Source organism: Hippoglossus hippoglossus, chromosome 22 (genome assembly GCF_009819705.1).
Source record: "Hippoglossus hippoglossus isolate fHipHip1 chromosome 22, fHipHip1.pri, whole genome shotgun sequence".
Classification (NCBI taxonomy): domain Eukaryota; kingdom Metazoa; phylum Chordata; class Actinopteri; order Pleuronectiformes; family Pleuronectidae; genus Hippoglossus; species Hippoglossus hippoglossus.
In genome coordinates this window covers 23,739,686-23,755,428 of record NC_047172.1, presented here as the reverse complement: position 1 = coordinate 23,755,428, position 15,743 = coordinate 23,739,686, and the positions used below count along the sequence as shown (strand labels likewise).

General features: G+C 41.7%; 1 protein-coding gene across 3 annotated transcripts; it reads left to right on the top strand.

The window, feature by feature from the left end:
- Window positions 1-1,318: 1,318 nt before the first annotated feature.
- Window positions 1,319-14,257, top strand: LOC117755991 (mitogen-activated protein kinase kinase kinase 7-like). 3 transcript variants are annotated; one of them, XM_034576249.1, is made up of 14 exons: window positions 1,319-1,816; window positions 2,269-2,379; window positions 3,545-3,610; window positions 4,301-4,346; window positions 4,569-4,707; window positions 6,746-6,870; window positions 7,632-7,760; window positions 8,260-8,390; window positions 10,833-10,911; window positions 11,028-11,158; window positions 11,235-11,373; window positions 11,888-11,949; window positions 12,377-12,492; window positions 13,554-14,257. In XM_034576249.1, the coding sequence occupies exons 1-14, from the start codon at window positions 1,751-1,753 to the stop codon at window positions 13,723-13,725; spliced, it is 1,512 nt and encodes a 503-aa protein (XP_034432140.1). In that variant the 5' UTR covers window positions 1,319-1,750; the 3' UTR covers window positions 13,726-14,257. The 3 variants fall into 3 exon arrangements, with proteins under 3 accessions (XP_034432140.1, XP_034432141.1, XP_034432142.1); XM_034576250.1 differs by having other exon boundaries at window positions 1,374-1,816; window positions 11,031-11,158; XM_034576251.1 differs by lacking the exon at window positions 1,319-1,816 and adding an exon at window positions 1,862-2,175.
- The last annotated feature ends 1,486 nt before the right edge of the window (window positions 14,258-15,743 follow it).

Below are 15,743 nucleotides of genomic sequence, written 5' to 3'. Positions count from 1 at the left end.
ACGGGGACAGTGAGGGCCTCCTCCACTGACCAGGAGAGGTCAGTTGGAGCAAGCCAGAGACTGGGAGCTGTTGGTGGATGTGGGCCAGCGGCTTACAGTCCCATCACATATTGTCACTACCACCCTGAGACCTGAACTGATAATCTGATCCAATTCGTCGTCCACTTTGTAGAATTGACAGTTCACTGGGAGGATGAGGAAGCGAATGAGAGGAAAAGGCTGCGGTATGGAGACATGGCATTTGAGGCACAACAACGTAGTTTGAAAGCAATAGCTTGCCCTGTGGAGGTTGGCTGCAGGGGTTTCCGCCAGAAGGTTGCTCAAAGATCTGGGGATCCATTGACAAGCCCTGCACAGGACCATAAAAGAAACATCACACACTGCAGAACGCTGCAGCCAATGGCTCTAGATCGGAAGGAAAGATCCCAACTGGGCCCCAAGATGCTCGGGACATGCACCCAGGTCTGATCAACCTGTGGTGGGTCTGAATTAGAAGAGGGTGTATTGTGAGTAAAAGGCTGAAACACCTGATGACGATAAAGTACACAACTGAAGATATGTCCCTAACATCTGCTGGTCACTAATATCCGATAACATCAACTCGCAATAGGCATTAATTAGTGCGGTAGAACGTACAAGGGATATTCTCCATCTTGTCCTATGTTCTAAAATGGGAAAGCATTTAGTTTAAAAAAGACATATAGGCAATGATGTCTGATCTACTGAACAGGCCACATGGTTTTCATAGTACTGCCATACAAGCCAGTAGCCAGTCAGATTTACCTTTAGCCTCAATGTACCCCATAGAATCGGCCTGTATCATTAATAACAAGGCTAAAACACTTGATGATTTGTCTAAAGGGGAGGCCCTGGTCGTATAGGCTATTATAAAATCTAAAACAATAATAATTTATTATTATTTTTAGTATGTAAAAAGACTTAATATATTTTGCACTTTTTACACAAATAAATATTATTCACACAAATTTCTTCCCCCCCAAGTGCAAACAGCCACACACACACACACACACACACACACACACACACACACACACACACACACACACACACAGACAATCAGGGTCTTAATAGAGCACTATACAGAAACATACATAGAAATAACAAACGTAGAAAATTAAGAACTGATGAAACACTATCTCATCAATTTGCAATGAGGAAATACTGGAGGAATATAAACAACAACAACGATGATGATGATGATGATGATGATGATGATGATGATGATGATGATGATACATGCCCATTCAACGGGCTTTGGGGTCAGAGGCTTATGAAAGTTGTGGTGATTAGCGATTGCGAAGCTTTGTCGCCTCCCCGCGGAGACTCTGGGCGCTGCAGCAAGAAAAACAAAGCTGCATTCAAGAGCGCGAGTCCGTCCGCGGAGCGCTTGTGTGATCGCGTCATTAATCTGATTGTTGAACTAAGTGAAACCTAATGTGATGAAATCAGCTCGACGGCGTTCAGTCCGCCTCGTGGTGGGTTCAAGTGTCAGAGTGACTCCCGGTGCTCTTCACTCCGGCTGCTGTGAGACGTTCACAGACACTCGCATGGAATGAGACAACAGCCCTGCCGCTGCTCACTTCCTGAATCCACAACAACAGACGGAGCGCTGCTTGTGTGTCAGGAGCAGCAGACACACGCCGAGTTTGTTCTCGACAACAGCAACTTTGAGGCGGTTTGAAATCCCGCATCGTCGGTTTGCGTTGACGAGTGTGGCCGCTGCTGTGCGATGGTGGAGGCTCCAGCTGTCTGTCTGTTCGAGGACATCCAGTATGAAGACATTCAAGTGGAAGCGGTAAAGTTCCAGAGCAGCGGCAGCAGCTTGACATTAGCCCTGAGCTCCAGGCTGCTGGGTTTGTTTCAGTACAGCTGTTTGTTTCATTCTGTCCCTGAGCAACATGAACTCGGCGGCTCTCGCTGCACGGTGCCGTGTAGAATACTGTGCGAGCTGAACACACCGAGGCCTGAGCAGACCACCACACATCTCCAAGGTGTTCAAACACCGACAGCAAGGCCCCAGGTTCATTAGAGACTGTCTGGGCTGGAACACGTTTTTCAAGTGCAGTCAAATTCTCGTCATACGTGTGAACCAGCTCTCCTAACACTGAGGAGGTTATGCTCTGTCTAACAAGGCCTGGTTGAGCTGTTTGGGGTGTGAGGGGGTCCCCTGGGCCAAAATAAGTTGGTACACAACCATCCTCTGAGTTTCGTCCTGGTGAGTTATGTCCTCTTGTTGTCTTTCTTCAGGCTGTTGGCAGAGGGACGTTTGGAGTCGTCTTCAAGGCCGTGTGGAAAGGAAAGGATGTGGCCATCAAGACCATCGAGAGTGACAATGAAAGGAACGCTTTCCTGGTCGAGGTACGGTGATCACCTTGCTGAAGCCCACTACTCCGACCATATCCCGACACTCCAGTGCCCACTGTCTGAACTTCTAGATAAGTTCTACGTTTAGTGGGAGAATAGGTCCCTTTGTGTTTGAGGATGCTTTCTGGAAAACATTGACCTGTTACAGCACTCTGCCTTTTTTCACTTTCACCAAGCAAAGTTGAATCAACGGCAACTGGACGTAGCTGTACAGACACGTACAGAAACTGGTAGTAACATCTGTCATGAGCAATTGCATCACAAGTAGACAACGCCAAGTTCAGGTCTGAACACATCCAAGTGTGTCCTGAGATCAAATCCCTCAAACCAAACTCTGTGGTGGCCACATTCATTTTACTGTGTGAATGCAAATGCGTCCTGGGCCACATTGAAGGACCTCCTGCCCAGCTGACGTCTTTGACCCATGACAGTTTTACAATGACCCTAAAGCATTTTTAATCTTTTCACTGTTTTACATACATTGGATAACCTTTGGTCACTACCATGATATTAACACTGGCCGACACATATTGATTTAGTGTTTTTGTTTGTTTTTAAAATGGGTAAATTAATGAATCGCTACATTGTAAAGCTGTGAGCAGCACCTGTATTCACTTAGGCCCTCTCTCTACCTTGTGTGTATCCAAAACTCATCTCATCCCATCTTAACTCCCACTAGTTGTTGCTCTTTTTGATCGCGCTGCAACCACAGTGCGTACAAAACTCAACACTTGCCTCTCCCTCTCTCTCTCACACACACACACACACACACACACACACACACACACACACACACAAACAGACAGACACATCTCTAATTCTCTATTGCTAGAAACGTAGCTTTGTCTTTGTGAACAGAAATGACGGACATGTTTATTTGCATATAGAGCAGGGAAGGGAGGTCTGATTACCGTGGTCACAGGAGACGCATGTGGAGACACATTCTACTGTCAGGTGGGAACTGACAAACTTAGAGCTGTCCACTTGTGACCGGTTCTCTCAGGGCCGACGTTAATACCAGGGCTGACCCTTGACATTTAAGGTTTTATATGAAAACACATCATAGTCAAACACACTCACTGATCAGTGAGTGTGTTTTGTTCTTGCACATAGTAATGTGTATTTTTTTTCCCCACCTGCTCTCTTGTGTGTGTCTCAGCTCCGCCAGCTCTCCCGGGTGAATCACCCCAACATAGTTAAGCTGTATGGCTCCTGTCACAATCCGGTGAGTATCCCAACTTAACACAGTGATCATCGCTGAGGCAGAGTCAAACACAACATAGCTCATCATCAAGAGTTTTCTGATTCAGTTTTGGCACACACAATTTCTATTTAATTAATAATAAAATAATATAAATTTAATATAAATGTAAAACCCTCATTCCAAAAGGATAGTTTGTTAAAACAAAAATGGAATGGAATAATTTGCAAATAGATTTTTGACCCTAATTCAATAAAAAAAAAAAATTCAACATGTGTAATGTTCAAACTGATGAACTTTATTGTTTTTGCAACTATATGCTCATTCTGAATCTTCTTCTTTTCTGAAAACATATGGCAATGGCAGAAAAATAATGAAGATGGGAGGAGGTAACAATTTGCCATTGCTACTTACACCTGAAAAGACATGACCTCAATTTTCATGGTTGATAAGTAATGATGTGCATTGTAATTACATGATATCTGGATATAAAAGGACCTCTGCCCGCGAAAACATGAAACACAACTTTGAAAGTTTTAACACATTCAAAAGTAATCCTGGTAAGCTAATTCCACATAGCCTTTGACAGGGATTTATAATATCCTGTCCACTCTTCAGCTCGTCTTGATCTGTAGGAAACACTGACTTCTGCAGCTCTGAAGTTATTGTAATGATCTCACTGCTGAGGCACAGTAACATGATTTGTGTTCTCAGGTCTGTTTGGTCATGGAGTATGCAGAATGTGGCTCTTTATATAACGGTAAGTCATTATGTGATAAAAACATTAAGTGTCTTGATCAGCATGCTTTTTGTTAAAATACACATTTTAGTAGATTTATTTAACATTTTGGGCAAACTATAACAATAACAATATAAACACAAAGACAACACCAATGGTGCTTGTGTATTTTCAGTGCAATGATAGTAGTCCACTTGTGGGTTCATATAGTGACGTGTCATTCTTTGCTTGTCTTGACCTCAGTCCTTCACAGTGCGGACCCTCAGGCCCAATACACATCGTCTCATGCCATGAGCTGGTGTCTGCAGTGCGCCAAGGGAGTCGCCTACCTGCACGCTATGAAGCCAAAGGCCTTAATTCACCGGGACCTCAAACCACCAAAGTAAGACTTAATTAACAAACACATAGAAGTCACACAGTTCAGAGGTACTGGAAGAACTCTGGAAACTTTGGGAGGTGTGTATGTCGAGCTACAGAGAAAAGATCATTTTTCATGACCTGTGGGTAAAGTCCGGAGAATTGGCTACAGAGTTTACCCAGAGTTTGTCTTTCACACATGCACAACCCAGCAGGAGCTTCTCTGCACGGACGCGTTCACCACAGCAATACATCCTCCACATTATTTAGGCGAGAGGTGGAGCAGCTGGGTGCAGCAGAAAGAAGCAGGAAGTGACATGTTAGCGCTACTGTGTAGATCATGTGGTCACGTCTACCTCCCGCTGACACTGTCGTCAGCTTTTATCACCACAAACTCTCTTGACATCTTCGTCGGTGTCTTCTACGTGTGTGACACTGCTTTTTCACCGGGAGATATTTATTTTTTCCATTTTGGCATCTGTCGTGCGTTACAAGCGTCATCAACCCCCACTCACTCGCAGCGGGGATCCCCTTCTGTGCTCATACATTGAATTTTCCTGATTTTCAACCGACTTTATACTGAGAGGCCAGGCGGAGAAAGTCAGCAGATAATCCGGAGCCTCTCATTCTGACTTTTGCGTTCACACGTGCACCTCCTCCTCGGAGGATCTGCAGAGTTCTGTGCATGTCTGAAAGCAGCTTGATTCTGTCAAGTTGTGCAGATGCTGTACGATGTATATCGAAAATGTATTGTCATCACAATGTCCACGTACAGGATATAAGTATCGTCAAAGACTGCTTGAACTGCGATAAATAGTGTTCCATGTGCCATGCATTCACGATCTGCATCTGGCCAATCAGATGGAGCCCTGCTGCCGTAGATAATAAACTCAAGATATTCAGATCAATGAATTGTGTTTAAATGTTGATTTGTTTGAAATGAGGCCACAATATCAACACTGATCATCACATAATGATCGATACTGTTCTTAATGAGTTAAATTTTTCCTCAGAGCAGCGGATTCATCAGCCGTCTCCCTCGGGCTGCGGAGCTTTCCATGGTCCCTGCGTCCGTAGCCATGGACTGTTTATGTTTATTTATCACAAGTCATATCATCACCGTGATATTCCACAAGATTATCACGTTTTCCTAATATCGTTAAACTGCTCAAAGTAGCTGGTGTCCACTTTTCACTATTTCATATTTGATAAATTGGACCAGCTACTTGATTTTACTTGCTTTTACTTTTCAGCTGTTGCTGTCATCGGGTCAAAGTTTATGACCAAAGAACCTCAACGGTGTTCTGTCTGAATTCAAAAGTTCCTACCTTCTTGGTCTTGAATATATGGGTAGATGTTTGAGAGTATACCATAGTAGTATGTATGTCGCAGGGTTCTTTTTCAACTTCCTTTGATTGTTTTTTTTCAAAAATATGAAAACAAGATTAGTTTTTTGATATAACAGTTTGCTTTAAATAGAAAATGAGTTCCTCAATATGTCTAATTTGTTACCTTCCCTGCAACAGGTCCAGGACTGACGTTCTGGGACAAAAGCAGCTCCTGTTAAAGCAGCAGCCCCTCCCACTAGGCTTAATATTTGTATAACTAAATACAATTAAACTTATTCTTCCCCCGTAAGGGGTATTCAGCACAGAAATATAAACAGACATTTAACAGGAAATAAATTTCACATTTTCCTCCCAGTGAAACGGCTAATTTAGGGCAGACATTTTCTAGATTACAAACAAAACAACATTATTTTGTAGTTCATGTGATCACAAATGTGTGCGAGATCGACATACATGATAGGAAAAAATGTTACTCCCCAGTTTTGCCCAACACCACTTCGAGGCCGGATGATGAAGCAGAAGAATGGTGACAAACAAATGTTGAGTTTTGTGTGTTTTATTGCCTGTTTAGTGAGAACAGGAAGGAGTGGGGAAAGTGTTTGTATGTATGTGTGCGTCTGTGTGCACTACCTGCAGTCAGTGACGGACCTGCTCTGTCACAACGTAACACTGTATTTTCTTAGGTCTCTAATCTCTGTCCACTGTCTGTTTCAGTCTGCTCCTTGTGGCTCGGGGTACAGTGCTGAAGATATGTGACTTTGGCACCGCTTGTGATATTCAAACGTACATGACCAACAATAAAGGCAGTGCAGCGTGGATGGCACCGGAGGTCTTTGAAGGTGAGAGACAAGCACGACTGTCACTTCTCATTATCGAGCTCCAGCCGAGAGCCGCTCAGATCAGTATTGATTATTGGGTATAGATTTGCCTGTGTGGTTTGCCTGAGTACTCCAGCTTCCTCACACAGTCCAAACACATGCAGCTCTGTAGGTGTGAAAGTGAGTACAGTCATTTTCAGACGTGAACTCCGGAGGATGTCTGGAGAATTGGGTCTGGACTTTCTTCAGAGTTTGCCTTTCGCACATGTACAACGCAGCAGGAGATTCTCCGCTCAGACGCATTCGCAACAACACAGAAATCTCTGCAGCATTCACGTGAGGGGTGGTGCAGCAGGCAGAGGCAGGGCATCATTTTGTTTACAGCACATCAACACCAGCGTTGGATTTTATCACCAAAAGCTCCCTTGACATCTTCATGTGTACGTGTATGAGCCCACTTTTTCACCCACGGATATTTGTTTTCTTTTTGTTTTTTTCACTTTTGAATCTGTCGTATGTTAAAAACATCTTCAACTAGATTTGCATTTATGTCACTGATATTTTTTTGGTGTTCAAATATAAAGATTTACTATTGACTTCACCCCCCCCCCCCCCCAAAAGACTGTACTTGACTTGACGGAGAGGAGTTGGAATTTTGACCCTGATTCACTATTGATCTTGCATTTTGTTCAAATAAGACCTGTTTATTCAACTAATTGTTACCTTCATTCTGTGGCTGATGCTCTGATACAGTAAACATTGTGTTGATGTGTGTTCCTCAGGCAGTAACTACAGTGAAAAGTGTGATGTGTTCAGTTGGGGTATTATCCTGTGGGAGGTCATCACACGCAAGAAGCCCTTTGATGAGATTGGTGGCTCGGCATTTTGTATCATGTGGGCTGTCCACAGAGGTGAGTGGAATCCTAACACTGACTCAAAGCTCTAATGTGAAATGGTCACAAACCATTGAAACTTAAAAGGAGACATATAGAGGTGTGTTTCTATATGTTGGGGGGTACTGTTGCATTTGTAAAAAAAAAAAAAAAGGTAATGAAGCTGTGTCAAATGTGATAAATGGCTGCAGAAAGTGGGGTTGTGGAGTCGGGTTGGGCCGATGGCTGAGAGGAATCAGGATGTTGAGCCCCAAGTGTTTATTATTCTCTGCTCATAAAGAAGAGTTTAAAACCACAACCTTCACTCGGGAGCAAAAATCAGCCATTAAACTTTAAAGAAATGATAATGTGACAGGTTTTGTGATAATTATCATTATCAATATAATTTTGGGCCATATCATCCAGTCCTTACATATTCATTGAAAAAAGAAAACTCCTAATCATGTCAAAGTAGGTTTGACTCACAATGTATCTTGTTGTGATGGTTCATTATTACGTTCTTCCCGCTCTGTACCAGGTACACGGCCTCCTCTCATAAAATACATCCCTGAACCCATCGAGACGCTGATGACCCGCTGCTGGGACAAAGAGCCCAGCCAGAGACCGTCTATGGAGGAGGTGGAGAACACCATGAGCCATCTCATGAAGGTATAATCCCGACTAGAAACCCCCTCCCTAAAAAATGTTCATCGTAGCTGGACTAAGTAAGTAACTAAGAGAGTGATGGAGATTGTGATCAAATTACACCATCAGTTGGTCAGCAGAGTTTCCTCATCAGCCCTCACTCTTTCAAAATGAATTGACATTAACAGTTTTTATTATCAGAGCAGTCTAGTGACTGTTTTATTTAAAAGCACTTAGTTACTCTCCAGACTTTGTGGACTAACCTCAGCTACTTTCCGTAGGAGAGTGTCCAGTACTGCCCTGCGAGCGAGAGGCTCACTTCTCTCAGGCCTCGTTCAGACCTTGTATTAACATCTGTCCTGAGAGATCCGATCACAAGTGGACGATGTCAAGTTTGTCTGTAAACGTGGAACTGGACATTAGACAAACCTTACCAATGACTGTTTAATGTCCCATTGAGCTGATGTCTGATTTGCAAACAAACACAGGACTGAAACCGGCTGACATGCAGCAAAATGCAAACCCGATGCGATGATGTCATGAATATGGTTACTGCTATGTTGTGTTTCCAGTTTTCAACTCAGGCTTCAATTTCACACATTGTCTTCTGTACACCGGGTTTTGACCCTCTCTTTTTATTTCACCTGCTAAGCGAGGCTAACCACATCCTAACTCCACATGGGTGTTTGTTAGAGAAGGCTAAAGAAAGCAGAGATGTGCTGAGCTTTCCATACTAAGGCTGAAAACCCCACTTCTGAAGATATTTGAGTATATTGTAATAAGAAGGATTAAGGGATTTAATGTCCTTAATCCTTTTATTTTTGGGAAAAAAGTAATTGCAGATATATTTGAAAAAATCTTACACTCATTGACTTGATGGTTTTCTATCACTGTAATAGTGAGTCTGTTTTTCATTGGGTTCGGCTTGTAATGCCTTGGTTTGATGCAAACTAGATGATGTCATCTTTTTCCGTGAGTCTGGACAAAATAGGGCTGTGTGATATGAGCGAGGTCTGGAGCCCTGCTCTATTGCAAAAAGCCAAGGCAGAAGAAACCTACTGCAATAGGAGAGCACACACCAATCAAGTTAAGCTCAGCTGGGAACAGACGAGGAACTACGACAGATGATGCCACAGTTCGTTTGCATCACCAGAAGTAGTTTTTGGTGAAATATATATTTCTTCACACACAATGTTGTCCTTTAACAGCAGAAAGGTTGTGTCCTACTGAGGTTCGAGAGTGGAGAGTCATCTTCAGTGTTGCAGACATAAGCAAACGAATCGACAAAACACATGAAGAATTACATTGATTGCACAGAGAGGGGACAACTTCATTAGAATGTCTTTTTTCAGAAAACACTGGTGGTTGCATTTGGACGATTCTGCAATAAGCATTATTGAACGTTGCATTTTCCTCATACACACATGTACACTGCTGTACATTCAAATCATCACCAAAGCATATAGCCAATAAAAACAATCGAAAGGGTCAAAGTTGTCCCACTGAAACTAGATGTATAATGATTGATCTCATGAGCTGAGTAACATGTAAAAAGAAAATTCCACCTAAAAGTTGCTGGTAGTCTTGGCAAGAGCAGGCTGCTATTGCAACCGATACATCCCACCGACTCCCATGCTGACCAATAATTTTGGGGTACGAATGAAATGGTTAGTTGTGTTTATCACAGGCTGTCAGGGCTGTCAGGGACACACACACTGGTTTTTTTGTTCTTTCAGATGACTTTCATATATTTATTGATTGCTATTGGGATGTGAAGATGATCTCAACAAATGAGATAAAAAGTGTTTCAGAAACAACTTACCAGTCCTACCTTTAAGTGGTACAGTCAATTCAATATTTTTAGGCCGCAAAAAAAACACAATTTACTCTTCTGATGATTTATTTATTTAGGAAACATTAGAAAAGAACATCTCTTTCTGGAAACACATCTTTTCTTCTCTTTCTGGAAGAATAATAATACAGTGGAAACTGGATATAGTGATCACAGATATAATGATCAACAGTTGAATTGTTCCTATACAAATGCTGTTTAAATAATTTGGTTATAGTGATCAGCTTACAGTGTTGATATTGGGTATTTTCATACATGTTTGAACCGTAAAGAAGTTCTTTTTTACAGTTTTTACCTCCGGCTCTCCATACACTGTATACTTGAGTGTGCAATGTGATATCGCTCTTATCTTAAAAAACACTGTTTACCTTCCCTCTAGTTCTGGGACTATCATACAGAAGCTATGCAATGCAGTTATAGTAATCAACCACTTACAGTGATCAATTTGGCCCAGACAAAGGTGATCCCTGTAAGTGGTTTCCACTGTGACTGTATTCACGAGAATATTGAACTTTTTCATAAACTTGGTAATAATACTAGTGAATACCCTCTGATGCATGTCCTAGTAACGTGGAGTTGTGGTGAGTGACATGTGGTGTGTTTGGATCTCTCAGTATTTCCCAGGTTCTGAAGAACCACTGCAGCTGCCTCACCAGTCTTCAGCCAACAGGAGTTCATCAGCCTCAAGTTCAGGTAGCTATCAGCTCTGCTACTTTTATCAATACATGAATATTGAATATCTATAAATAGACTTGTGTGTGTTGTTGTAGCCAGAGAATGTGTTTTCATGAATTCCTCTGTGCTGGCAGCAGGTTCGTACGCCGACTACACCAACAGTAACAGAAGTGACGACAACGCGGATTACAGAAACTCAGAGGGCAGAGAGGAAACCCTGAAAAGCTCTGAGGCCAAATTTCCACTTCAGTTCAAACCTTTAAAGGTAATATAACCTTTAGGAGTTTGTTTTCTTCAACCTCTACTTTAGGATTTTAACTTTTTTGTTTATTCTCCCTCAGACAGCCACATTGCGCACTGGTCTGTCCAAGGTGTCCAGTGTGGACAGTCAACCAGGACGCTCCCAAAGCCCCACCTACTGCAGCAGCCCTGTAACCACCACTAACCAATCAGAGCTGAGGATGACATTTAGTCCAACAGGTAGGGAGCCCCATGAGAAAGACAAAGGCTGATGCTGAAGATGCAGCCAGGCTGAAATTTGCTGCACTTCCAGCATTCTGACAGAGAGACAGATGTTTCTGGAATTATTAGTGAGATTTATCAATATTAAAAATATGATCATTTTAGAGAATGAAAAGTTCCAGCTGTGGTAAACTCTCATCATTGTTGAGAGACAGACCGGTCTGATACAGATCTGCATAAGAAAAGTATTCAATGTTTTTGAAGCATTTATGGCCAACAGGGGGCAGAGAAGAAACCAGACTTTGGCCTTCTCCTTTTCTTAAACATATAAGTAAACGCAAAGATGCAAGTAGCTTATTATTGAACCATATACTTTTTTATTATCTCCAATACCCGACAGTTGTTAGGTAAATAAGAGCTATGAATGATATGCATAGTCACTTATGACAAGCCCTACTTATACCAGATACCTGGTTACTGTTATCAGCCCTCAGATTCCATACTCTGACATATTGTGTTTGTGTGTCTTTAGCTACCAATGGTGTCGACAGCTCCATTCCCATCGCCTACCTGAAGCTGGACCACCAGTTACAGGTAAGTTAATAATATAATATAATGTTGTTGTGATAATGAATATCATTGTCTTATTTATTTATTTATTTATTTATTTATATATATTATTACTAGCTCACAAATTATTCATTGAATTAGTCAGATATAATACTAGTAGTTCAGAATTTTCTGAATCTAGATTCAATTAAACATTTAACTGAAGTAAAAAACAAAGGTTGTTGCCTAAATAATTGTCTTGCTCGGATATTCTCATGAGGTTCCTGAGATTCATTATACAGTATAAAACCATATTTCCACATTCCACCGATATTTGTCCTGATATCGATCTTGACGCATATTCTACAAAATCAGGCCACAAAAACTGACAAAATGTGTCTCCCACTTGTTGTAGATCTAAAGCTTGTGTTCCACACTGTGAGTGCATTAATCACTGGGCCTGTGCTTTCAGCCTCTAGCTCCCTGTCCCAACTCCAAAGAGTCCATGGCTGTGTTTGAGCAGCACATCAGGATGGCTCAGGAGTTCCTCAAGGTCCAGTCAGAGATCGCTCACCTTGTCCAGAGGAAGTAAGTCGAGTCACAGATCGTGGGTTATCATCTTTGAGAGAACTATACAGAATTTATCATTGAGGATTTGTAAAATCCATCTGCTGGTCATCAACTGGGATGCATCTGTGTGCAAGATCATTTGGTAGTCATGGGCCATTTTCAGACAAGACGTCCAGAGGAAGTCTGCAGAATGACTTTCACCTATGCACAACGCAGCAGGAGATTCTCCGCTCAGACGCATTCACAACACTCAAATCTCTGCAGCTTTCAGGTGAGGGGTGGTGCAGCAGGCAGAGGCAGGAAGTAACTTATTCATTTTTACAACATATGTTTGTTTACAGCACATCGACTTCCACAAGTATGTCACTGCTTTTTAATCAGGCGATTATTTTTTATCTTCTTTAAATGTTTGCATCATCAACACACCCACTCACTTGCATGTGAATCAGGGGGCTCTCACTCTGGCATTTGCGTTCACACAGACGCATTCATTCCCCCTGGAGAATGTTCGGAGGATCTCTGGAATGTCTGAAAGTAGTTTAAGTGTTTGCAGTGTCTGGCTCATATTAATGCATTGATGGATGTGCTTTTAATTTGCAGTCATCAATAAGATACAGGGGTCAGCTCAGCCGTCCAGTGGCATGAGGACGTGAGGACTTTGTTTTTGTGAATGATATTATATGGAGTTTTAGTCTTAGCTATTGTTTAATGGTGATCTCTCATTTAGATTACCCAGTCATTCATCATTATTTGGTATAAATGACATCATGATAACATCTTTATGACATGGCATTATAACAATACAAAAAGTTAGCATTGCCTAATTAGGGTATATAAAGTGTGTTCGCAGGGTATATATGATGCTTTTCATTGAACTGTGGGCAGAGCCAGGCTAGTTGTTTCCTTATGCTAAGCTAACGTCCCCATGTTTAGTCATCTCACCGAGATGAAGAAAGCAAAATGAGACAAATAAGCATATTTCCACAACTGTTGAATGAATCCTGGGAGACATGTCTGTCAAGTCTGTTTTACATGTATGTGACAGTGATGGAGTCTTTGCGCTGCTAACCTCTGTCCAGACAGGAGCTGATGTCGGAGCTGGAGCTGGACCAGGGGGAGCAGCACACTTCATCTCGACTCATCCAGGAGCACAGGAAGCTGCTGGAGGACAACAGCCACCTGTCGGCCCGCCACCAGGGCCTGAAGAGCAAACTGAGCCTGATCAAGAGTCAGAACCAGCAGCACAGCTAGAACAGGAGGCTGGGCCACAGCGACTCATCTACACACTCTGTTGTTTTTACTCTGCTCTCTTCTGGACTCCCTCTTCTCCTCATGGAGGAAATGACACACTTCCACAGAAAGAAAAATGTAGGGAAGCCCATCATCCTGAGAAAATTAGACCTTTACCACCTCAAAGCAATGTATCCAGATAACATGATAATTGAATCCAAAGCTTTAAAGTGCACCTGAAATGTAAGTTAGTTTTGTAATGAAAGAGAAATGATGATAAGGCAGCTGTCACAGATGTTTTGTGTGGTTCAAACCTCCGAGTGGGTTTTTCCATGATATTTGAGTGACAGCTGAGAGCTGGTATTGGACAGACCTGCCACCATGTTAAAGTAAATGTGTGGTGTTTTGGACCTGGGGCTTACTCTCATTAATTTAGTTGATTCTGACAACTTGTCAACTTCACACTTACCTCCACTGTAAAGATTTGTAAAAACCCAACACGTGGACCGGAAAAAATTCATTTCAGACATTTATGTCCAGAGTTTGAGCCCCCAGAAAACCAGAAAGTATTTCCATTCACACAATTAAACCCCAACTGTTTATGAAAATGTTATAAATATAATTAACCACCTTTTGAGGTCATGAGATAAATCAGTTTTTAGAGATAATGCCAGTAGTTACCATGTCCCTATGGGTCCCTGTGTATTTATTGATGGACTTTGCCATAATGTCCAATTAATTTCAGTCTTTACTGTTAGAATGGACACATTGGGAACAACGAGTCTCCACATAGACTTTTATTCTGACGGACTCTCATCCAGGAAGAAACAGCTTTAGGTGTCAATTCCTTGTGAGGTTATAAGTGAACTTACCTTTTACCAAGTGAGTTGTATTTTGTTGTATTTTCTTTTTTTAATTCTTGAAAACTGACGACAACTGATATTTGTAAATCCTTCTTACTTTTATATATTCTGGTTATCACAGCATTTGTATTGTGTATTATGAAAAGAGGAAAGGCGGGGTGGGCTGAATCATGCTACTGTGAATACAAGTGTTACCAATGCAGTTCTGCTTCAGACACATGCTGCCTGCGAGAAAAAGAACAGCTTTGTAGAAAGGTTGTTGTAAATAACTGTAGAATAATGAACCTGACAGACTCTTATCTGTTAACGTTCTGTTGTCTTTAGTTCCTTTTTACTTATTTCACAGAATTGAATTAACATTATTCTACACTGCACTATCTGGGTCAAAGAGATCTACAGCATGTGATGTAGTCTCAGTTTAGTTTGGTGATTTCTATGACAGTGCGTTCCTCTGGCACTCTGATTGTTGTTTAAATGCAGTTGTTCAAACGTTGCCTTAGGGTTGTTCTTGTACAGTTTATTTTCTCACATCAAGTTATTTCATAAAATATGACACATTTCTCCTGTGATTTTAAAATGTACAGACTGTACCTATATGCTTTTATAAAGTAAAGAAAGTGTGAAGAATTTTTCTCAATGTTTTGATTTAAAAAAAACTGCTGATGTTTCAAAAGTGCTTTTAAAGTTCCACCTGTCAGTCACAGTAGGACACGTGAGTGGAGGTGAAATGATGAATTACTGAAGCACTTGTTCTGCTGTTAGTTTGAGGGGTTCCAGCACTGATGATTAGAAATGGCACCCAATCCCTTTAAATGAGGTGACAATGACATCATGCGTTGAATCAAGTGGTTCCGTTGCTTCACTTTGTTTCTTGCTTTGTGTGCAGTAGAAGTTGAGAAAAAATGTTCAAGCGGCAGGGCAGGAATCAGCCAATCAAATCACGTTGAAGCAAATACAGGTCATGTCTGACATCATACGTTAAAGCAGCGTGTATGTGTGGGTGCGCTGTAACGCTACTGGTCAGCAACACAACACATGTTCGGGAGTTGTACATTTGTACATAGGCAACAAGATACCATGACCTGAAAATCTTAACAACCTTAAAATACAACACGTGTTAAACCTAGTTCACTGAGAAATAAACTATTCCAGCACATAAGCAGTGAAGTGAACCAT

Bases quoted from the DNA above. Each gene is read 5' to 3' on its own strand.
- LOC117755991 (XM_034576249.1), top strand. From the start codon at position 1,751: ATGGTGGAGGCTCCAGCTGTCTGTCTGTTCGAGGACATCCAGTATGAA. The intron at 4,347-4,568 runs GTAAGTCATTAT...TCTTGACCTCAG, and splicing joins ATGTGGCTCTTTATATAACG to TCCTTCACAGTGCGGACCCT. The intron at 11,374-11,887 runs GTAGGGAGCCCC...GTGTGTCTTTAG, and splicing joins GATGACATTTAGTCCAACAG to CTACCAATGGTGTCGACAGC.